The sequence below is a fragment of the Oncorhynchus keta genome, chromosome 31 (assembly GCF_023373465.1).
Source record: "Oncorhynchus keta strain PuntledgeMale-10-30-2019 chromosome 31, Oket_V2, whole genome shotgun sequence".
Lineage (NCBI taxonomy): Eukaryota > Metazoa > Chordata > Actinopteri > Salmoniformes > Salmonidae > Oncorhynchus > Oncorhynchus keta.
In genome coordinates, this window is record NC_068451.1 from 25,072,563 (window position 1) to 25,092,562 (window position 20,000).

At 48.3% G+C, this 20,000-nt stretch overlaps 3 protein-coding genes and 1 long non-coding RNA gene across 5 annotated transcripts in view; 1 reads left to right on the top strand and 3 right to left on the bottom strand.

Moving 5' to 3' along the window:
* Positions 1-1,143, top strand: part of LOC127914250 (uncharacterized) — a 2,136-nt gene extending 993 nt beyond the window's left edge. For both annotated transcript variants that reach the window (XR_008087827.1, XR_008087828.1), the window contains exon 3: positions 1,047-1,143. This is a non-coding gene — a long non-coding RNA (uncharacterized LOC127914250). The remainder of the gene's footprint in view (positions 1-1,046) is intronic.
* LOC127914244 (atrophin-1-like) overlaps positions 1-2,687 on the bottom strand; it is a 4,845-nt gene extending 2,158 nt beyond the window's left edge. The window contains exons 1-2 of the mRNA XM_052489260.1: positions 2,548-2,687; positions 2,219-2,361 (exon numbers count right to left, since the gene is read on the bottom strand). Coding sequence (XP_052345220.1) covers positions 2,219-2,339 — 121 coding nt within the window. The 5' untranslated portion in view covers positions 2,340-2,361; positions 2,548-2,687. The remainder of the gene's footprint in view (positions 1-2,218; positions 2,362-2,547) is intronic.
* Positions 2,688-2,858: 171 nt separating this feature from the next.
* LOC127914262 (arginine-glutamic acid dipeptide repeats protein-like) lies at positions 2,859-10,795 on the bottom strand. Its single transcript, XM_052489266.1, has 4 exons — positions 9,577-10,795; positions 4,123-4,339; positions 3,128-4,018; positions 2,859-2,915 (listed from the first exon to the last, which is right to left on the bottom strand). The coding sequence occupies exons 1-4, from the start codon at positions 10,716-10,718 to the stop codon at positions 2,859-2,861; spliced, it is 2,307 nt and encodes a 768-aa protein (XP_052345226.1). The 5' UTR covers positions 10,719-10,795.
* A 1,339-nt stretch (positions 10,796-12,134) lies between these two features.
* LOC127914263 (uncharacterized) lies at positions 12,135-19,417 on the bottom strand. Its single transcript, XM_052489267.1, has 5 exons — positions 19,164-19,417; positions 14,686-14,829; positions 13,124-13,228; positions 12,493-12,612; positions 12,135-12,386 (listed from the first exon to the last, which is right to left on the bottom strand). The coding sequence occupies exons 2-5, from the start codon at positions 14,710-14,712 to the stop codon at positions 12,135-12,137; spliced, it is 504 nt and encodes a 167-aa protein (XP_052345227.1). The 5' UTR covers positions 14,713-14,829; positions 19,164-19,417.
* Between the last annotated feature and the right edge of the window lie 583 nt (positions 19,418-20,000).

Sequence of the window (20,000 nt, forward strand, 5' to 3'; positions counted from 1 at the left end):
AGACAGGTGAGAGGAGTGGAGAAGAGGAGTGACAGGTGAGAGGAGGAGTGGAGAAGAGACAGGTGAGAGGAGGAGTGGAGAAGAGACAGGTGAGAGGAGGAGTGGAGAAGAGAAAGGTGAGAGGAGGAGTAGAGAAGAGGAGAGACAGGTGAGAGGAGGAGTGGAGAAGGGAGAGACAGTTGAGAGGAGGAGTGGAGAAGAGGAGAGACAGGTGAGAGGAGGAGTGGAGAAGAGGAGAGACAGTTGAGAGGAGGAGTGGAGAAGAGGAGAGACAGGTGAGAGGAGGAGTTGAGAAGAGGAGAGACAGGTGAGAGGAGGAGTGGAGAAGAGGAGAGACAGGTGAGAGGAGGAGTGGAGAAGAGGAGACAGGTGAGAGGAGGAGTGGAGAAGAGGAGAGACAGGTGAGAGGAGGAGTGGAGAAGAGACAGGTGAGAGGAGGAGTGGAGAAGGGAGAGACAGGTGAGAGGAGGAGTGGAGAAGGGAGAGACAGGTGAGAGGAGAGACAGGTGAGAGGAGGAGTGGAGAATAGGAGAGACAGGTGAGAGGAGGAGTGGAGAAGGAAGAGACAGGTGAGAGGAGGAGTGGAGAAGGGAGAGACAGTTGAGAGGAGGAGTGGAGAAGAGGAGAGACAGGTGAGAGGAGGAGTGGAGAAGAGGAGAGACAGTTGAGAGGAGGAGTGGAGAAGAGGAGAGACAGGTGAGAAGAGGAGTGGAGAAGAAGAGAGACAGGTGAGAGGAGGAGTTGAGAAGAGGAGAGACAGGTGAAAGGAGGAGTGGAGAAGAGGAGAGACAGGTGAGAAGAGGAGTGGAGAAGAGGAGACAGGTGAGAGGAGGAGTGGAGAAGGGAGAGACAGGTGAGAGGAGTGGAGAAGAGGAGAGACAGGTGAGAGGAGGTGTGGAGAAGGGAGAGACAGGTGAGAGGAGAGACAGGTGAGAGGAGGAGTGGAGAAGAGACAGGTGAGAGGAGGAGTGGAAAAGGGAGAGACAGGTGAGAGGAGGAGTGGAGAAGAGACAGGTGAGAGGAGGAGTAGAGAAGAGGAGAGACAGGTGAGAGGAGGAGTGGAGAAGGGAGAGACAGGTGAGAGGAGTAGAGAAGAGGATAGACAGGTGAGAGGAGGAGTGGAGAAGAGGAGAGACAGGTGAGAGGAGAGACAGGTGAGAGGAGGAGTGGAGAAGAGGAGAGACAGGTGAGAGGAGGAGTGGAGAAGAGGAGAGACAGGTGAGAGGAGGAGTGGAGAAGAGGAGAGACAGGTGAGAGGAGGAGTAGAGAAGGGAGAGACAGGTGAGAGGAGGAGTGGAGAAGAGGAGAGACAGGTGAGAGGAGGAGTGGAGAAGGGAGAGACAGGTGAGAGGAGTAGAGAAGAGGATAGACAGGTGAGAGGAGGAGTGGAGAAGAGGAGAGACAGGTGAGAGGAGACAGGTGAGAGGAGGAGTGGGGAAGGGAGAGACAGGTGAGAGGAGGAGTAGAGAAGAGGAGAGACAGGTGAGAGGAGGAGTGGAGAAGGGAGAGACAGGTGAGAGGAGGAGTAGAGAAGAGGAGAGACAGGTGAGAGGAGGAGTGGAGAAGAGGAGAGACAGGTGAGAGGAGGAGTGGAGAAGAGGAGAGACAGGTGAGAGGAGGAGTGGAGAAGAGGAGAGACAGGTGAGAGGAGGAGTGGAGAAGAGAAGAGACAGGTGAGAGGAGGAGTGGAGAAGAGACAGGTGAGAGGAGGAGTAGAGAAGAGAGAGACAGGTGAGAGGAGGAGTGGAGAAGAGGAGAGACGTGAGAGGAGGAGTGGAGAAGAGAGAGACAGGTGAGAGGAGGAGTGGAGAAGAGACAGGTGAGAGGAGGAGTAGAGAAGAGAGAGACAGGTGAGAGGAGGAGTGGAGAAGTGGAGAGACAGGTGAGAGGAGGAGTGGAGAAGTGGAGAGACAGGTGAGAGGAGGAGTGGAGAAGAGAAGAGACAGGTGAGAGGAGGAGTGGAGAAGAGACAGGTGAGAGGAGGAGTAGAGAAGAGAGAGACAGGTGAGAGGAGGAGTGGAGAAGAGGAGAGACAGGTGAGAGGAGGAGTGGAGAAGAGGAGAGACAGGTGAGAGGAGGAGTGGAGAAGTGGAGAGACAGGTGAGGTAGATAGTGACAGAAAGATAGGTACAGTAGGTATCATATTCATGATACAACACAGACAGACAGGCAGACAGAAAAATAAACAAACAGACTGAAAAAAACAGCCTTTCCTCACCGAAGAGCTGTTGTCGTAGCACCTCGCTTTCAGTGAGGGGGTGTGCCAGGATGGGGGTGCCCAGCGCTGCCCCTGGGTAAGGCAGGCGGGCCAGGGGAGACCCCGACGCCAACGGGTCCATCAGGGGTGCACCCCGCCCGCCGCTAGGGGCCAATGATGTAACAGGAAACACAAGGAGATATTTAATAAGAGTCACAGCATCAACAACCATGTTAACATCAACATCTGTATCAGAAAGGAAGAGCTTTCTCAGGTCCAGCTCAAACGAGCACTAAATAGTAGTGTGTAGATCATAGTACAAGATCACAACTGTGAGCAGCAGTGGGTACCTGTGTCTTGCTGGTGCAGGTGCAGGTGGGAGTGGATGTGTGAGTGCTGGTGATGATGAGGCGTGACGTTCAACATCTGAAGACGCCCCGGAATCTCTCCTCCTCCTCTTCCTCCTCCTCCACTTCCACCACTTCCTCCACTTCCATTGCTTCCCCCTCTTTCTCTTTCTCTCTCTCGCTCCCTCTCCCTCTCTCGTCCCCTCTCTCCACCGGCTGGCAGCCCCGCTCTGTCTCGCTCTCTTTCTCTCTCCCTCTCTCCACTCCTCTCTCTCTCAGAGGTGGTGGGGGAGCGAATGGGAGGGGGGTAGGTCTCAGGAGGGGCGGTCACCGGGGCCGGGGCAGGTGGGGGGTGAGATGGGGGGAGGGAGCTGGGAAAGGAGTGCGGTGCGGGATGATGGAGGGATGAAACAGGGTTAGAGGAGGGTGGAGGAGGAGCGGGCAGTGGTGCAGCTACGGGCACTGGGGGTGGAGGGGCTGGTGAAGGTGCAGGGTGAGAGGGGAGCGAGGGAGGAAGCAGGGAGAAGGGGGGAGGGTTGGAGAGGGACTGAGGGGCGGGAGGAGGGTTAGGGAGGCGACTCACTGGGGCTAACGCTGGGTTCTGGAGGGGTGGTGGTGGGGGTGGAGGAGCCTGGGGAGGGGGGGTGCCGTAAATGGACACCTCACCTCCACCCCCTCCCCCCAGCAGTAGGGAGTGAGCATGTGCATGAGCGTGTGCGTGGGCATGCGAGTGGGAGTGGGCGAGGGCGAGAGCCGTAGGATCTCCCAAGGAGCCCGGCTGGTACACCCTGTCCTCACTCTTAAACTCAAACCCCGGCTTCATGCGCTCACGGTGGGCTGCCACTGCATGGGGAAACCCCATCCCCCCTAACCCTGCACCCCCCATCCCCCCATGTCCTCCTCCATGCCCCCCTGGCCCTCCCTCCATACTGCCCCCATAGAGGAAACCCAAGATAGCTGCCGCTGTGGCTGCATCAGCAGGCATGTGATGTGGGTGGGCCAGAGCATGGTTCTGGAACTGGGGGAGGAAGAAGGAGGGGTGGACATGGGGGTGGCCATGAGGGTGGCCATGATGGTGGACATGTGGGTGTTGGTGTTGGCGACTAGCCCCGAGGGGGGACATGGCGTGGGGCCGGGCGTACTCGCTCAAGGTCCGCAGTGCCGGGGTGTCAGGGCCCAGGTATGGCCCTCCTAACCCGATCCCCAGAGCCCCCTGTGGGCCAATCACCGTTGAACCCCCCATTGACTGCATGAGGAGGGAGTGTGGGATGTGTTGAGAGAGGGAGGGGTGGAGGTGGCTGGGGTGGAGGTGAGCGTGGGGGTGAGGGTGGGAGTGGTGCTGCTGGGGGTGAGGTTGAGGGTGAGACCCAGGGTTTGAAGAAGAGTTAGGGTCGAGGAGGATGGAGGAAGAGGAGGGGAAGAAGAGAGAGGATCCCTGGCGTTGTATATTTGCATTGTTATTGTCCTTCTGTTGCTGCAGGGAAAGAGGGAGCATTTAAAGAGACAAAATGGAGAAGGAAATTGAGCATCGCCTCTCCCTCGCTCATCGCCTCCCCCTCCCTGCCTCAATATACTCACTTGTAGATGCCTCTCCAGGTCCCGCTCCCTCTCTCTCTCCCTCTCTCGTTCCCGCTCTTTCTCCCTCAGGTCTCTGGCCCTCTGCTCCACCTCTCTCCGGGCTCTCTCGATCACCTCGTTCCTCTTCTTCCACAGTTTGGAGCCGTCCAGGGGGACGAAGAGAACGTCGCTGCGGGCGCAGGAGTTTCCACTGCCCCGATCTAGAACCCTGTGGAACCTAGAACCACATCAGCAAAATATAACCAATTTGTGCACCAGATTCTGTTCCCATATGATGATACTATCTTTATTATCTGGCAATGTCTTCTGTGACGGGTGGTGTTATCGTTGATATACTGGTGGCAGGTAGCCTAGTGGTTACAGTGTTGGGCTAGTAACTAAAAGGTTGCTGGATCGAATCCCTGAGCTGACAAGGTAAAAATCTGTTTTTCTGCCCTTGAGCAACGCAGTTCACCCACTGTTCCCCGGACGCTCAAGACATAGATGTTGATTAAGGCCCCCTGCACCTCTCTGATTCAGAGGGGTTGAGTTAAATGCAGAAGACACATTTCAGTTGAAGGCATTCAATTGTACTAGGAATCCCCCTTTACTGATCTACAAAACCTCTTCTGTGATGGGTGGTGTTGTCTTTGATATACTGTAGGCCTGTCTACAAAACCTCTTCTGTGATGGGTGTTGTTGTCTTTGATATACTGTAGGCCTGTCTACAAAACCTCTTCTGTGATGGGTGGTGTTGTCTTTGATATACTGTAGGCCTGTCTACAAAACCTCTTCTGTGATGGGTGGTGTTGTCTTTGATATACTGTAGGCCTGTCTACAAAACCTCTTCTGTGACAGATGTTGTTGTCTTTGATATACTGTAGGCCTGTCTACAAAACCTCTACTGTGATGGGTGTTGTTGTCTTTGATATACTGTAGGCCTGTCTACAAAACCTCTTCTGTGATGGGTGGTGTTGTCTTTGATATACTGTAGGCCTGTCTACAAAACCTCTTCTGTGATGGGTGTTGTTGTCTTTGATATACTGTAGGCCTGTCTACAAAACATCTTCTGTGATGGGTGGTGTTGTCTTTGATATACTGTAGGCCTGTCTACAAAACCTCTTCTGTGATGGGTGTTGTTGTCTTTGATATACTGTAGGCCTGTCTACAAAACCTCTTCTGTGATGGGTGTTGTTGTCTTTGATATACTGTAGGCCTGTCTACAAAACCTCTACTGTGATGGGTGTTGTTGTCTTTGATATACTGTAGGCCTGTCTACAAAACCTCTTCTGTGATGGGTGTTGTTGTCTTTGATATACTGTAGGCCTGTCTACAAAACCTCTTCTGTGATGGGTGGTGTTGTCTTTGATATACTGTAGGCCTGTCTACAAAACCTCTTCTGTGATGGGTGTTGTTGTCTTTGATATACTGTAGGCCTGTCTACAAAACCTCTTCTGTGATGGGTGGTGTTGTCTTTGATATACTGTAGGCCTGTCTACAAAACCTCTTCTGTGACAGATGTTGTTGTCTTTGATATACTGTAGGCCTGTCTACAAAACCTCTTCTGTGATGGGTGGTGTTGTCTTTGATATACTGTAGGCCTGTCTACAAAACCTCTTCTGTGATGGGTGGTGTTGTCTTTGATATACTGTAGGCCTGTCTACAAAACCTCTTCTGTGATGGGTGGTGTTGTCTTTGATATACTGTAGGCCTGTCTACAAAACCTCTTCTGTGACAGGTGTTGTTGTCTTTGATATACTGTAGGCCTGTCTACAAAACCTCTTCTGTGACAGGTGTTGTTGTCTTTGATATACTGTAGGCCTGTCTACAAAACCTCTTCTGTGACAGATGTTGTTGTCTTTGATATACTGTAGGCCTGTCTACAAAACCTCTTCTGTGATGGGTGTTGTTGTCTTTGATATACTGTAGGCCTGTCTACAAAACCTCTTCTGTGATGGGTGTTGTTGTCTTTGATATACTGTAGGCCTGTCTACAAAACCTCTTCTGTGATGGGTGTTGTTGTCTTTTATATACTGTAGGCCTGTCTACAAAACCTCTTCTGTGATGGGTGTTGTTGTCTTTTATATACTGTAGGCCTGTCTACAAAACCTCTTCTGTGATGGGTGGTGTTGTCTTTGATATACTGTAGGCCTGTCTACAAAACCTCTTCTGTGATGGGTGGTGTTGTCTTTGATATATTGTAGGCCTGTCTACAAAACCTCTTCTGTGATGGGTGGTGTTGTCTTTGATATACTGTAGGCCTGTCTACAAAACCTCTTCTGTGATGGGTGGTGTTGTCTTTGATATACTGTAGGCCTGTCTACAAAACCTCTTCTGTGATGGGTGTTGTTGTCTTTGATATACTGTAGGCCTGTCTACAAAACCTCTTCTGTGATGGGTGGTGTTGTCTTTGATATACTGTAGGCCTGTCTACAAAACCTCTTCTGTGATGGGTGGTGTTGTCTTTGATATACTGTAGGCCTGTCTACAAAACCTCTTCTGTGACAGGTGTTGTTGTCTTTGATATACTGTAGGCCTGTCTACAAAACCTCTTCTGTGACAGGTGTTGTTGTCTTTGATATACTGTAGGCCTGTCTACAAAACCTCTTCTGTGACAGGTGTTGTTGTCTTTGATATACTGTAGGCCTGTCTACAAAACCTCTTCTGTGATGGGTGGTGTTGTCTTTGATATACTGTAGGCCTGTCTACAAAACCTCTTCTGTGACGGGTGTTGTTGTCTTTGATATACTGTAGGCCTGTCTACAAAACCTCTTCTGTGATGGGTGTTGTTGTCTTTGATATACTGTAGGCCTGTCTACAAAACCTCTTCTGTGATGGGTGTTGTTGTCTTTGATATACTGTAGGCCTGTCTACAAAACCTCTTCTGTGATGGGTGGTGTTGTCTTTGATATACTGTAGGCCTGTCTACAAAACCTCTTCTGTGATGGGTGGTGTTGTCTTTGATATACTGTAGGCCTGTCTACAAAACCTCTACTGTGATGGGTGTTGTTGTCTTTGATATACTGTAGGCCTGTCTACAAAACCTCTTCTGTGATGGGTGGTGTTGTCTTTGATATACTGTAGGCCTGTCTACAAAACCTCTTCTGTGATGGGTGTTGTTGTCTTTGATATACTGTAGGCCTGTCTACAAAACCTCTTCTGTGATGGGTGGTGTTGTCTTTTATATACTGTAGGCCTGTCTACAAAACCTCTTCTGTGATGGGTGTTGTTGTCTTTGATATACTGTAGGCCTGTCTACAAAACCTCTTCTGTGATGGGTGGTGTTGTCTTTGATATACTGTAGGCCTGTCTACAAAACCTCTTCTGTGATGGGTGTTGTTGTCTTTGATATACTGTAGGCCTGTCTACAAAACCTCTTCTGTGATGGGTGGTGTTGTCTTTGATATACTGTAGGCCTGTCTACAAAACCTCTTCTGTGATGGGTGTTGTTGTCTTTGATATACTGTAGGCCTGTCTACAAAACCTCTTCTGTGATGGGTGGTGTTGTCTTTGATATACTGTAGGCCTGTCTACAAAACCTCTTCTGTGATGGGTGTTGTTGTCTTTGATATACTGTAGGCCTGTCTACAAAACCTCTTCTGTGATGGGTGGTGTTGTCTTTGATATACTGTAGGCCTGTCTACAAAACCTCTTCTGTGATGGGTGGTGTTGTCTTTGATATACTGTAGGCCTGTCTACAAAACCTCTTCTGTGATGGGTGGTGTTGTCTTTGATATACTGTAGGCCTGTCTACAAAACCTCTTCTGTGATGGGTGGTGTTGTCTTTGATATACTGTAGGCCTGTCTACAAAACCTCTTCTGTGATGGGTGGTGTTGTCTTTGATATACTGTAGGCCTGTCTACAAAACCTCTTCTGTGATGGGTGGTGTTGTCTTTGATATACTGTAGGCCTGTCTACAAAACCTCTACTGTGATGGGTGTTGTTGTCTTTGATATACTGTAGGCCTGTCTACAAAACCTCTTCTGTGATGGGTGTTGTTGTCTTTGATATACTGTAGGCCTGTCTACAAAACCTCTTCTGTGATGGGTGTTGTTGTCTTTGATATACTGTAGGCCTGTCTACAAAACCTCTTCTGTGATGGGTGGTGTTGTCTTTGATATACTGTAGGCCTGTCTACAAAACCTCTACTGTGATGGGTGTTGTTGTCTTTGATATACTGTAGGCCTGTCTACAAAACCTCTTCTGTGATGGGTGGTGTTGTCTTTGATATACTGTAGGCCTGTCTACAAAACCTCTTCTGTGATGGGTGGTGTTGTCTTTGATATACTGTAGGCCTGTCTACAAAACCTCTTCTGTGATGGGTGTTGTTGTCTTTGATATACTGTAGGCCTGTCTACAAAACCTCTTCTGTGATGGGTGTTGTTGTCTTTGATATACTGTAGGCCTGTCTACAAAACCTCTTCTGTGATGGGTGTTGTTGTCTTTGATATACTGTAGGCCTGTCTACAAAACCTCTTCTGTGATGGGTGGTGTTGTCTTTGATATACTGTAGGCCTGTCTACAAAACCTCTACTGTGATGGGTGTTGTTGTCTTTGATATACTGTAGGCCTGTCTACAAAACCTCTTCTGTGATGGGTGTTGTTGTCTTTGATATACTGTAGGCCTGTCTACAAAACCTCTTCTGTGATGGGTGGTGTTGTCTTTGATATACTGTAGGCCTGTCTACAAAACCTCTACTGTGATGGGTGTTGTTGTCTTTGATATACTGTAGGCCTGTCTACAAAACCTCTTCTGTGATGGGTGGTGTTGTCTTTGATATACTGTAGGCCTGTCTACAAAACCTCTACTGTGATGGGTGGTGTTGTCTTTGATATACTGTAGGCCTGTCTACAAAACCTCTTCTGTGATGGGTGTTGTTGTCTTTGATATACTGTAGGCCTGTCTACAAAACCTCTACTGTGATGGGTGGTGTTGTCTTTGATATACTGTAGGCCTGTCTACAAAACCTCTTCTGTGATGGGTGTTGTTGTCTTTGATATACTGTAGGCCTGTCTACAAAACCTCTACTGTGATGGGTGGTGTTGTCTTTGATATACTGTAGGCCTGTCTACAAAACCTCTACTGTGATGGGTGGTGTTGTCTTTGATATACTGTAGGCCTGTCTACAAAACATCTTCTGTGATGGGTGTTGTTGTCTTTGATATACTGTAGGCCTGTCTACAAAACCTCTTCTGTGACAGGTGTTGTTGTCTTTGATATACTGTAGGCCTGTCTACAAAACCTCTTCTGTGATGGGTGTTGTTGTCTTTGATATACTGTAGGCCTGTCTACAAAACCTCTTCTGTGACAGGAATACATTTCTCAGCCCCTTTATCTATAAATAATAGCTGACATATTATGATAAGTGCCAGTGACAAAAACAGAGATAAAACCACATAAATCAGTTGTTAGAACTTGTTAGAGTGACATATGATGGAGCCCTTCTGTTGCTATGACGCCTGTCCCATCTCACCGTGCTGATTGGCTGGCGTGGATCGGAATGTCCACCGGCTTGGGCTCAGGGGAGGGGCTTCTCAAAACAGGAGGTGGGCTTTCACTCTCCTCCCTCTCCTCTATTGGTTCCTCCTTGATGACAGGTGGGGGAGGTGGACCTGTGGACGAATCAGAATGCCCATCTCTAGGAAGTGAGGAGCTACAGCCAGGGGCCGAAGTGCCATTGTTGTTGCCGGGGTTACTAAGAGGTGGGGGTCCTTTTGAGGCGTTTTGAGGTGAGAGGGACTGAGAGAGAGAGTTGGTATGGCTGCTGCCACTGCTACTGTTACTATTGCTGTTAGTCGGGACCAGGCTGTTCCCACTGTTCCCATTGGAGTGGTAGGGGCCGCTGAAGGGGGCGTGGCTGTTCAAAGTGCTGTGGAAGGGTGAGGGCCGACAGCCAGGTGACACACCTGAACCAGGAAGTGACATGTTGGCCCCGGAGGAGGAGCCTGGCGGGTAGGAAGGAAAACCTCCCATCTGATTGGTCGAGGGGTTTAGTAAAGGAGAGAGGGGTGTTGCAGGAGTCTGATTGGAGGAAGGGTAATTTGCCGGACGAACGTGATTGGGTCCCAGGCCGGAGGGGGGTTGGGGCTGAGCGAGGGAAGTTTGGAGAGTGGGGAGAGGGGGAGGAGGTGGCGGAGGAGGGTAAGGAGCATTCGGAGGGTGTCCATGAGGAGTTGAGGAGGCAGAGGAGGGAGAAAGGGACGGGGGTTGGGGGGGACCTCCACGGTTTTGGTAGAGAGACGACTCTCGCTGGTTGGTGTCCCTCTCTCGGTCCCTGTCTCTGGGCTGCTGGGCTGGAAAGTGGGGGTGGGGCAGGTGGGGGATCTGAGGTCCACCTGGGTAGTCTCGGCCCAGGTTTGGAGTCATTCCGGGAGGGCTGGGGTACTCACGGGCCGGGCCGGTGGAGGGTGGGCCACCAGGGGGATATTCCTTGGCCCCAGGAGGGTACTCTCTGTGGAAGTGTTCTGGTCCAGAGGGGGGACTGTGCCTTGTCTGTCCCTGGTCCATCGATGGGGGGTAGTCTCGTTTGGAGGCGCTTTGAGGATGTGGGTGGGGGGGTAGGGTAGGGTGGCTGGGGTTGTTTTGGGGTGAGGAAGGGGGATCGCGGTTTAGCATGGGGGCTGCAGGTAACCCACTGGTTGAGCTTGGGGGGTTTCCTAGTGGGAGGGGGTTATTATTGGGGTTACCATTGCCCCCACCTCTCTCATCTGGCCCCCAAACTCGCCCCACCGCCCCCCCTCTTTGTCTCTGGGGTGCCCCCTTCCTCCCCCAGCACAGGTGGGTCCAAACTCTCTGTTCTGATTCTCATTACGATTCAGTAAAGGAAACTCCCTTCCTCCTACATCCCTCTCTCCCTCCCTCTCCCTCTCTCTATCCCTCTCTCTTTCTCTGAACACCCCCGGTCCAAATTCTCTTCCCCCAGGACCCATGGGGGGGTCTCTCACAGAGCCCTGAGGTCCCAGGCCTGGGTACTCCCGGTTCTGACCCCCAAACTCCCTCCCTTGGACCCCATTAGGACCCCCCATCCCACCAGAAGTGCTGCTGTTACTACCACTAATAGCCGAGAAATCCCTACCTATCTCCCTCCCCCCATACTCCACCCTCACTCCCCCCCTCTCCCTCTCCCTCTCGCCGGCCGCCCCCCTCTCCCTTTCCCCTCCCCCGGAAGCGTACCTGGGGAGGTACTCCTTGTGGGGGTGGGGGAGGTAAGGGGGGTGGGAGGAGGACGAATGACGGGAGGAAGGGGGGTTGTAGACGGATGGCAGTTGCTGCTGCTGCACTGGGGGTTGGTGCTGCGGCTGGTGAGTGTGGTGGTTACCAGAGTAACGGGTGTAGCCCCAGCTCCCCTGGCAACCGGTTGCAGTGCCTCCCTGCCATCCGGTGGGGCTGTAGTGGTGGGGGTGGGGCGGGGGCTGGGAGGGGGGTAATGGGCTGGTTTGGGGTAACAGAGAGGGAGGAGCCGGCTTGTTGTCCATCAGTTTCTCACCTTTCTCCATTTTCTCTCTCTCTACCTTGACTTCTGAGGGCAGGTTCTGCCCCCCTAGTTCTAAGGGTTTCAGCGCTGGTGGAGGTGGAAGGGGTGGTGGAGGGGGGTGTGGAATGTTGGGGTTGCCGTGGGGATAGTCTCCCCCGGCGACAGTTGCCTTGGTCACGCACTGAGCTTTAGCTTTGGAGTTCATTCGATTGCCACTGTGCACAGTGTCAGCGCTGGCCGGTCCATACTCCATCTTGCTTACCAGCTTGGAGTCCTGTGAGAAATAGGACTTCCTGCCACTATTGCTGTCATTGGCTGAATCCCCTGCTCCGCGGAGAGAGGGAACAGGAGCAGAGGAAGAAATGGAGGAGGATGGCAGCTTCAGAGAAGGGCTGTCCTCTATTCCTCCATCCTTCCTTTCTCCATCCCCGCAAGACTCATCCCCTCTCCCCTCTCTGGCTGCTCTCCTTTCCTCTCCTCCTGTCTTCCCCACTCCTCCCTCTTTCCTTTTCTCCCGTTCCCCCTCTCCTTGCTTTGGTGAGTCTGGACCATCAGAGTCAGAGTCTAAACTGGCTGGAGGCGAGGCAGAAAGACTCGGGAGGAAGATCGGTGTCCTGGTCGATGTCCCGCCCACTGCTCAGACTATTGGCCAAGCTCCCTACAACTGAGCTCCTGCTGCCCTGGGATTGACCATCCTCGTTGTCACTGTCACGTGACTGTCTGGGAGCCGAGGGTGGGGGCGGTATAGTGGGGGGAGTACTGTCAGTTGAATGAGTTGAAGTCGGTGGGTTGGTGACAGAGGAAGAATCCTGATGACATAAGGTGAATATGAGGAAAGTATATATTAATTAAATGTTGACATTAAAACATCCTAATTCAACCTAGTGGTGCAGTTCAACATCACGTTACACTAACCTGGACTTTCTGCCTCTTTGGTGGAGGCACAAGTTCCTCCCCTTCACTCTCTGACGAATCATGGCCTTGCGATCTGTGATTGAAGCGACTGACAGCCAATTCCTCGCCAGCAGCTCTTTGCTACGATACAGAATATGCATGTATATCATTTTTTAAAGTAAGAAAGACAAACTCAAAGATATGACACTGCAGGTAAAGCAGTATAAAACACACCACTTTGGCACTACAATTGTATGTATAAGACAACCATGGTGGTGATGACTCATACAGGCACTCATACAGGCATACAGACACACGGCTTCATGTAGATCAATATCTAATGACTGACAGCCTCTTCTCTCACTCACTCACACACACACACACACACACACACACACACACACACACACACACACACACACACACACACACACACACACACACACACACACACACACACACACACACACACACACACACACACACACACACACACTTTACAATAGACAAACCTAGATAGAAAGACTACATGACAAACAAAGCCAAAAGGAGAAAGAGACTGCCATTACTAGAGACACAGAGGGACAACATAACAAGAGTTTCTTAGGGAGAACACGGGAAAGAACAGACATAAAACATGATAGGTTCTCACCGCCTGCCTGTCGGTTCGTTCTGCACGAGAAGGGCTGGGATGCGGGCGTCTACCCCTCCTCTCCTCGTTGCTTCCCCCCCGCCTCCGCCCACTGCGCATTGGCATCTGAACCGCCAGGGGTGGAAGGGGCAAGAAGAAGGAGGAGAAAAGGAGAGAGGAGGAACAAACGAAGAGAGAGAAGGGGAAATGGGGTATGAGGGGGGTAAAGGAGGGTAGAGGGAGGTAGAGGGTGGTTAAAGGGGGGTAGAGGTGGGTAATGGGGGTAGAGTGGGTAAAGAGGGGTAGAGGGAGGTAAAGGGGGGTCGAGGGAGGTGAAGGGGGTTGAGGGAGGTAAAGGGGGTAGAGGGAGGTAAAGGGGGGTGGGGGGGTAGAGGGTGGTTAAAGGGGGTAGAGGTGGGTAATGGGGTAGAGTGGGTAGAAGTGGGTAAAGAGGGGTAGAGGGAGGTAAAGGGGGTCGAGGGAGGTGAAGGGGGGTTGAGGGAGGTAAAGGGGGTAGAGGGAGGTAAAGGGGGTTGGGGGTAGAGGGACGTAAAGGGGTCAAAACAATAAGTAAAGAGAACATTAGAGGACAAAACCAAGTAGGAGGAGGGGAGAGGGGGAAATAAAAAGTGAGGGATGGAGAGGGCAGAAAGTCGGGGAAAGGGGATCAGGAAGGGTAAGGAGGAACGAAGGATAATGAAATATGGAGGGGGCAGGAATGAGGGAGAAAAGAGAGAGGATCAGTAATGGGTGGGGGAGGGAAGAGAATGAGGAGGGAAAGGAGAGAGGATCAGTAATGGGTGGGGGAGGTAAGAGCATGAGGAGGGAAAGGAGAGAAGAGAAGAGGAATTGGGAGGGTAGAAGGCGGCAAGAACGAGGAGGAGAGAAGAGAACAGAGAGGAATAATTATGACATCAATGTCCACACAGAATACACACACAGAATATACACACAGAATACACACACAGAATACACACACAGAAATCACACACAGAATATACACACAGAATACACACACAGAATACACACACACAGAATACACACACACAGAATACACACACACAGAATATACACACAGAATACACACACAGAATATACACACAGAATACACACACAGAATATACACACAGAATACACACACAGAATATACACACAGCATACACACACAGAATACACACACACAGAATACACACACACAGAATACACACACACAGAATACACACACACAGAATACACACACAGAATACACACACAGAATATACACACAGAATACACACACAGAATACACACACAGAATACACACACAGAATATACACACAGAATGTCCACACAGAATACACACACAGAATATACACACAGAATGTCCACACAGAATACACACACAGAATACACACACAGAATATCTTAACTTCAAAAGTCTTATTCATCTTAAATTATGTCAAATATAACATCACAATCCATCTCCGTGCAATATAATACAACATATTAACAATAAACACATCTGCAATCAGACCCACACATGCACACTCAGCTACACAGGGGAACAAGGTAGAGATGAAGGAAGCCATTGAAACAGTTCATACCGATTCTTTGTGAGTTCGAGTTTTCATCGTTACTCCTTTATGATGTCCATCCCTCCCCACAGGCCTTAGCAGTGAATGAAGTGGTGTCCTTGTCTGTCTCTGTAGGACTGAAAATCACCTCACCACCATCTGAGCTTCTACAACCTGGAAAAAACACCACAATGATGAACTGTCTACCTAACCAGGCCAGTCCCATTGAATTAGGTAGCATCAGAAAACCCCATACAAATCAAATACAGTGATACAACAACAATAAAACAAGACGTTATTTGACAGGACACGTTGCAGTGCACCATCAATCATAATAACAAATGATGTACACATATCGAAGGATAAATATCGAACAATAACATTACAACTACAGTTATAGGCAATTCATTGCAACGGTGGACTGATGAACCTGGCATGGCTTTGAGTGCATGTACAAGTCAAGGATCCTCAACACAGCAATGCTATAGGAAAACCGATATCTGACTCATATCACACTTCAATACTGAATGGATGCATTGATGAGTAATACACCGCAGTTCAGTTCATTCAGAAGAATCACAGTTAAAGGAAAACTCCACTCAAAAATGATATTTTGGTATTTGTTCCATTAGTCCATTGTTTATATAGTCCCAAAAATGTTGCATGTCAGAAATCAAGTTTTCAAGATATATAACTTTAAAAAACAGAAGTACAGACGGTATGGTGCATTTTGATTCATACTGCAACAATGGACTAATGAAAAAATACCAAAATATAGTTTTGTGTGGTTTTCCTTTAAGGACATGTAATCTGTACACAGATTTAGGGATACTGTCGTGTATCACAATAAACACATTTGGAAGAAAATATTGTGTGCACAGATTATTCCCTTATGCTGATGAACATTCGTACTTGGATACTGTACAGAACCTTCCCAAAGAAATAGGATGTGTGTTTGAGTTCAGCCTGGGTCAGAAAGAGTTTAAACTGTTATAGCCATCTCTATTTGATACTGAGCCTCAGGTAACCAGCGGGGCTATTAGAACCACATTAGCTCATTTATTTCACCATTATTTAACTAGGCAAGTCAGTTAAGAACAAATTCTTATTTACAATGACAACCTAGGAACGGTGGGTTAACTGCCTTGTTCAGGGGCAGAAGGACAGATTTTTAACTTGTTACTAGTCCAATGCTCGAACCACTAGGCAACCTGCCACCACTTACCTACCCTACAGGAGCCCAGCCCCAGACCCAAACCTACATGGGGTTAACAGTCTGATAATTCATTCATTCATAGATTCTAGGGCTGGGAATTACCAGGAACCTCACTATACAATATTACCATGATACTTATGTGCTGATACGATGTGTATTGCGATTCTCACGATTCTATTTTTTGCGCATTGACACTGTTGTTTTATTGTGATTCGATGTTCCAAACATATTGCTCAGACAACAGATCATTAGAAAGCGAGTTTTGATCAGTCATGGGAAAATAATATTGCAATATTGTCAAAACAATGCGATACGATTATTGTCAAAAATAATATCCCAATATGTAACTGATTTCCCCCCCATCACTAATAGATACAGGTAATTGACCATGACATGCAACATATATGTTCAACTCATTCACCCCTTCATTCATTAGGGTAGTAGACTATGAAATATGACACAGGTTTTACATGTTCAACTCATTCACCCCTTCATTCATTAGGGTAGTAGACTATGAAATATGACACAGGTTTTACATGTTCAACTCATTCACCCCTTCATTCATTAGGGTAGTAGACTATGAAATATGACACAGGTTTTACATGTCCAACTCATTCACCCCTTCATTCATTAGGGTAGTAGACTATGAAATATGACACAGGTTTTACAGGTCCAACTCATTCACCCCTTCATTCATTAGGGTAGTAGACTATGAAATATGACACAGGTTTTACATGTCCAACTCATTCACCCCTTCATTCATTAGGGTCGTAGACTATGAAATATGACACAGGTTTTACATGTCCAACTCATTCACCCCTTCATTCATTAGGGTAGTAGACTATGAAATATGACACAGGTTTTACAGGTCCAACTCATTCACCCCTTCATTCATTAGGGTAGTAGACTATGAAATATGACACAGGTTTTACAGGTCCAACTCATTCACCCCTTCATTCATTAGGGTAGTAGACTATGAAATATGACACAGGTTTTACAGGTCCAACTCATTCACCCATTCATTCATTAGGGTAGTAGACTATGAAATATGACACGGGTTTTACATGTCCAACTCATTCACCCCTTCATTCATTAGGGTAGTAGACTATGAAATATGACACGGGTTTTACATGTCCAACTCATTCACCCCTTCATTCATTAGGGTAGTAGACTATGAAATATGACACAGGTTTTACATGTCCAACTCATTCACCCCTTCATTCATTAGGGTCGTAGACTATGAAATATGACACGGGTTTTACATGTCCAACTCATTCACCCCTTCATTCATTAGGGTAGTAGACTATGAAATATGACACGGGTTTTACATGTCCAACTCATTCACCCCTTCATTCATTAGGGTAGTAGACTATGAAATATGACACGGGTTTTACATGTCCAACTCATTCACCCCTTCATTCATTAGGGTAGTAGACTATGAAATATGACACGGGTTGCACAGGTCCAACTCATTCACCCCTTCATTCATTAGGGTAGTAGACTATGAAATATGACACGGGTTGCACAGGTCCAACTCATTCACCCCTTCATTCATTAGGGTAGTAGACTATGAAATATGACACAGGTTTTACATGTCCAACTCATTCACCCATTCATTCATTAGGGTAGTAGACTATGAAATATGACACAGGTTTTACATGTCCAACTCATTCACCCCTTCATTCATTAGGGTAGTAGACTATGAAATATGACACAGGTTTTACATGTCCAACTCATTCACCCATTCACCCAGTCAAGCTCATGTGTACTGAATGAGGATATAAATAGAACAGTGGCACACTGGGTGATATAAAGGGATATATTTAGCCAGGTAGTTAGCACTGACAATGGAGGGCCTTGTGTTCAACCCATCGAGCAGTAAACACACAGATTCAGTGTGTGTGTTTGAATTATCACAGGTACAGTATATCCCATGGTGGCACCATTACTACATATATGAATTATTAGTGCATACTGCATATGTTGACTTATTCATACACTCACACACTGTATACAAACAGTTACAGCTGTTAGTTACAGATTCACACACAGACACACATAGTGTATAGTCAGTTGGCATGAATTCAACATCAGGTGAGTGTGTGGGACCGACTGGCTTTGAACCGGGACTAAGTGCCACAAGACTGTGTTATCCTGGTGACCTAAAGCCTAGGCATTAGCCCGGAGAGCTAACACAAGTCCACGTCTCAGACTAGGCTACTCGTCAGTCATCAAGCTATCTTGGTTCACAGAACCACCTCCTTTACACGTGCAATGTGCATAGCTCTACAGTGACTTTACCCATAGACTTGTTGTCTACTATATTGCAGTAGTTAGAGAATTCACAATTTCACACACTCAATGATAAACATTGAGCCATCACTTGTACTACGGAATCAATATTTGGGAAGTGCAGGCATATGGGCCCAATGTAAAACAGAGGAGGGAGGCTATGGATCCCAATGACACATAGATACTGTATACAGTCAGTGTATATCTTAGTCACAGGTGGCTGGCTGCTACTATTCATGGCTTAATTATCTGGTCCCTGGCTGTGGTCCATCAACACTAAAAGCAAACATAGCATTTACCATAGCTTATAATAATCACACAATGTACAGTAATGGTCAAACACAGACACACACATATGTGCACATGAACTGTTTATCGCTCTCACACACATGAAATCATTCAAATGAAATATGTGATGCATCGCAGCATGTCTTTAGCCCGTGTAAGTATGCAGTTACACAGCTCACGTCACCGACAGACACCGACACGCAGGCACCGAGAAGCAGGCTCCGAGAAGCAGGCACCGCAACGGTTCTCTTTCTTTCTTCTCCCGCTACTGTTATTGATACACATGCAGATGCGACCGGCTCTGCTATTCTGTACAACAAGCGAGCTACATCGGAATAGACTACACAGACGATGTAGACGCTATGTGCAATAGCACATATTGGCTAACACTGATAATGCAGCATAGAATGGGTCCTGTGTCTATCTATGCCTGTTGTGTTTCTCTCATAGGGTACTATTTTTTCTCGCCATGTCTTGAAAAATTAATTCGGAATAGAATGGCGAAAGGCATTCTTTACCGACTCACCGAGACGCCTTTTCTCGCTGGAATGTGAGTGCGTCTGTTGTGCGTTGTAACCTAACACACATTTTACCCGGGTATGAATTACACATAACGCATGATTGTTAACGCACAAAGAAAGGGGGGGAAGACACAAACGTGGCCAACAAGAATAGCAAAAATATATAAGCATCCATTTTCCCTTCTCCTTACCTATGATATCCAGCGATGCGTGTCCCCTTTCACTCTCCCTTCCTTTAACCGTCTCTCGGTTTATACTGTACGTTGACATACACACATAGGGGCAGCACGCGCACCTATAAACAGAGGCTGCTGGATCATATTGCAACGGTTCCGCAAATAATGCAGAAATTTCTCTCTCCTTCCCAAATCGTTGCAGGAAAAAAACGGGGTGCCGCTGAAGACTGTACGAATTGATGCGTACGTTTGCCTCTTCCCCACCCCCTTCTCCCCCTTCTCTTTCTCCCCCTTCCTCCGTCAAGACGACTTGCACTTTTTGCCGTCGGTACAGTCACAAAATCTACTGAGGGCGAGCAAGGGATGCACTTCGAGGGAGAGAGAAAGAGAGGGCGAGGAGGGCGTGATTTGCATATTCTTAAGGAATGGGGGAGCGAGAAGAAAGGGAGGCAGGGAGAAGGAAGAGGCGCAGAGGGCCAACACTCAGAAGAGGGGAGGGAAGGAGAGAGGTCCCTTTTTCAGTTGTATCTTCCCCCACTCCAATGTAGGATCACTGTGCATTAGCCCACGATAAGCTACTTTACATGGATCCTTTATACACACAATAACTCTCAAGTTACAGAATCTTACCTTCTCTCCCTTTGTTCTATAACTTCTCCCCATCACTGTATTGATGGGCACATGGCTACAGCATGCAGCCCAACGTGTAGTCAAACAGCATCGAACTGAATAATGCCATTATAGCCTAGATAATAGTACATTCTCAAAGTTTTGTATCCATTCTATTCATGCCTAGAACTGAGTTCTTCTTTGAGTGTATAAACCTTTCCCCTAAAACCTAGGCCGAGGCCT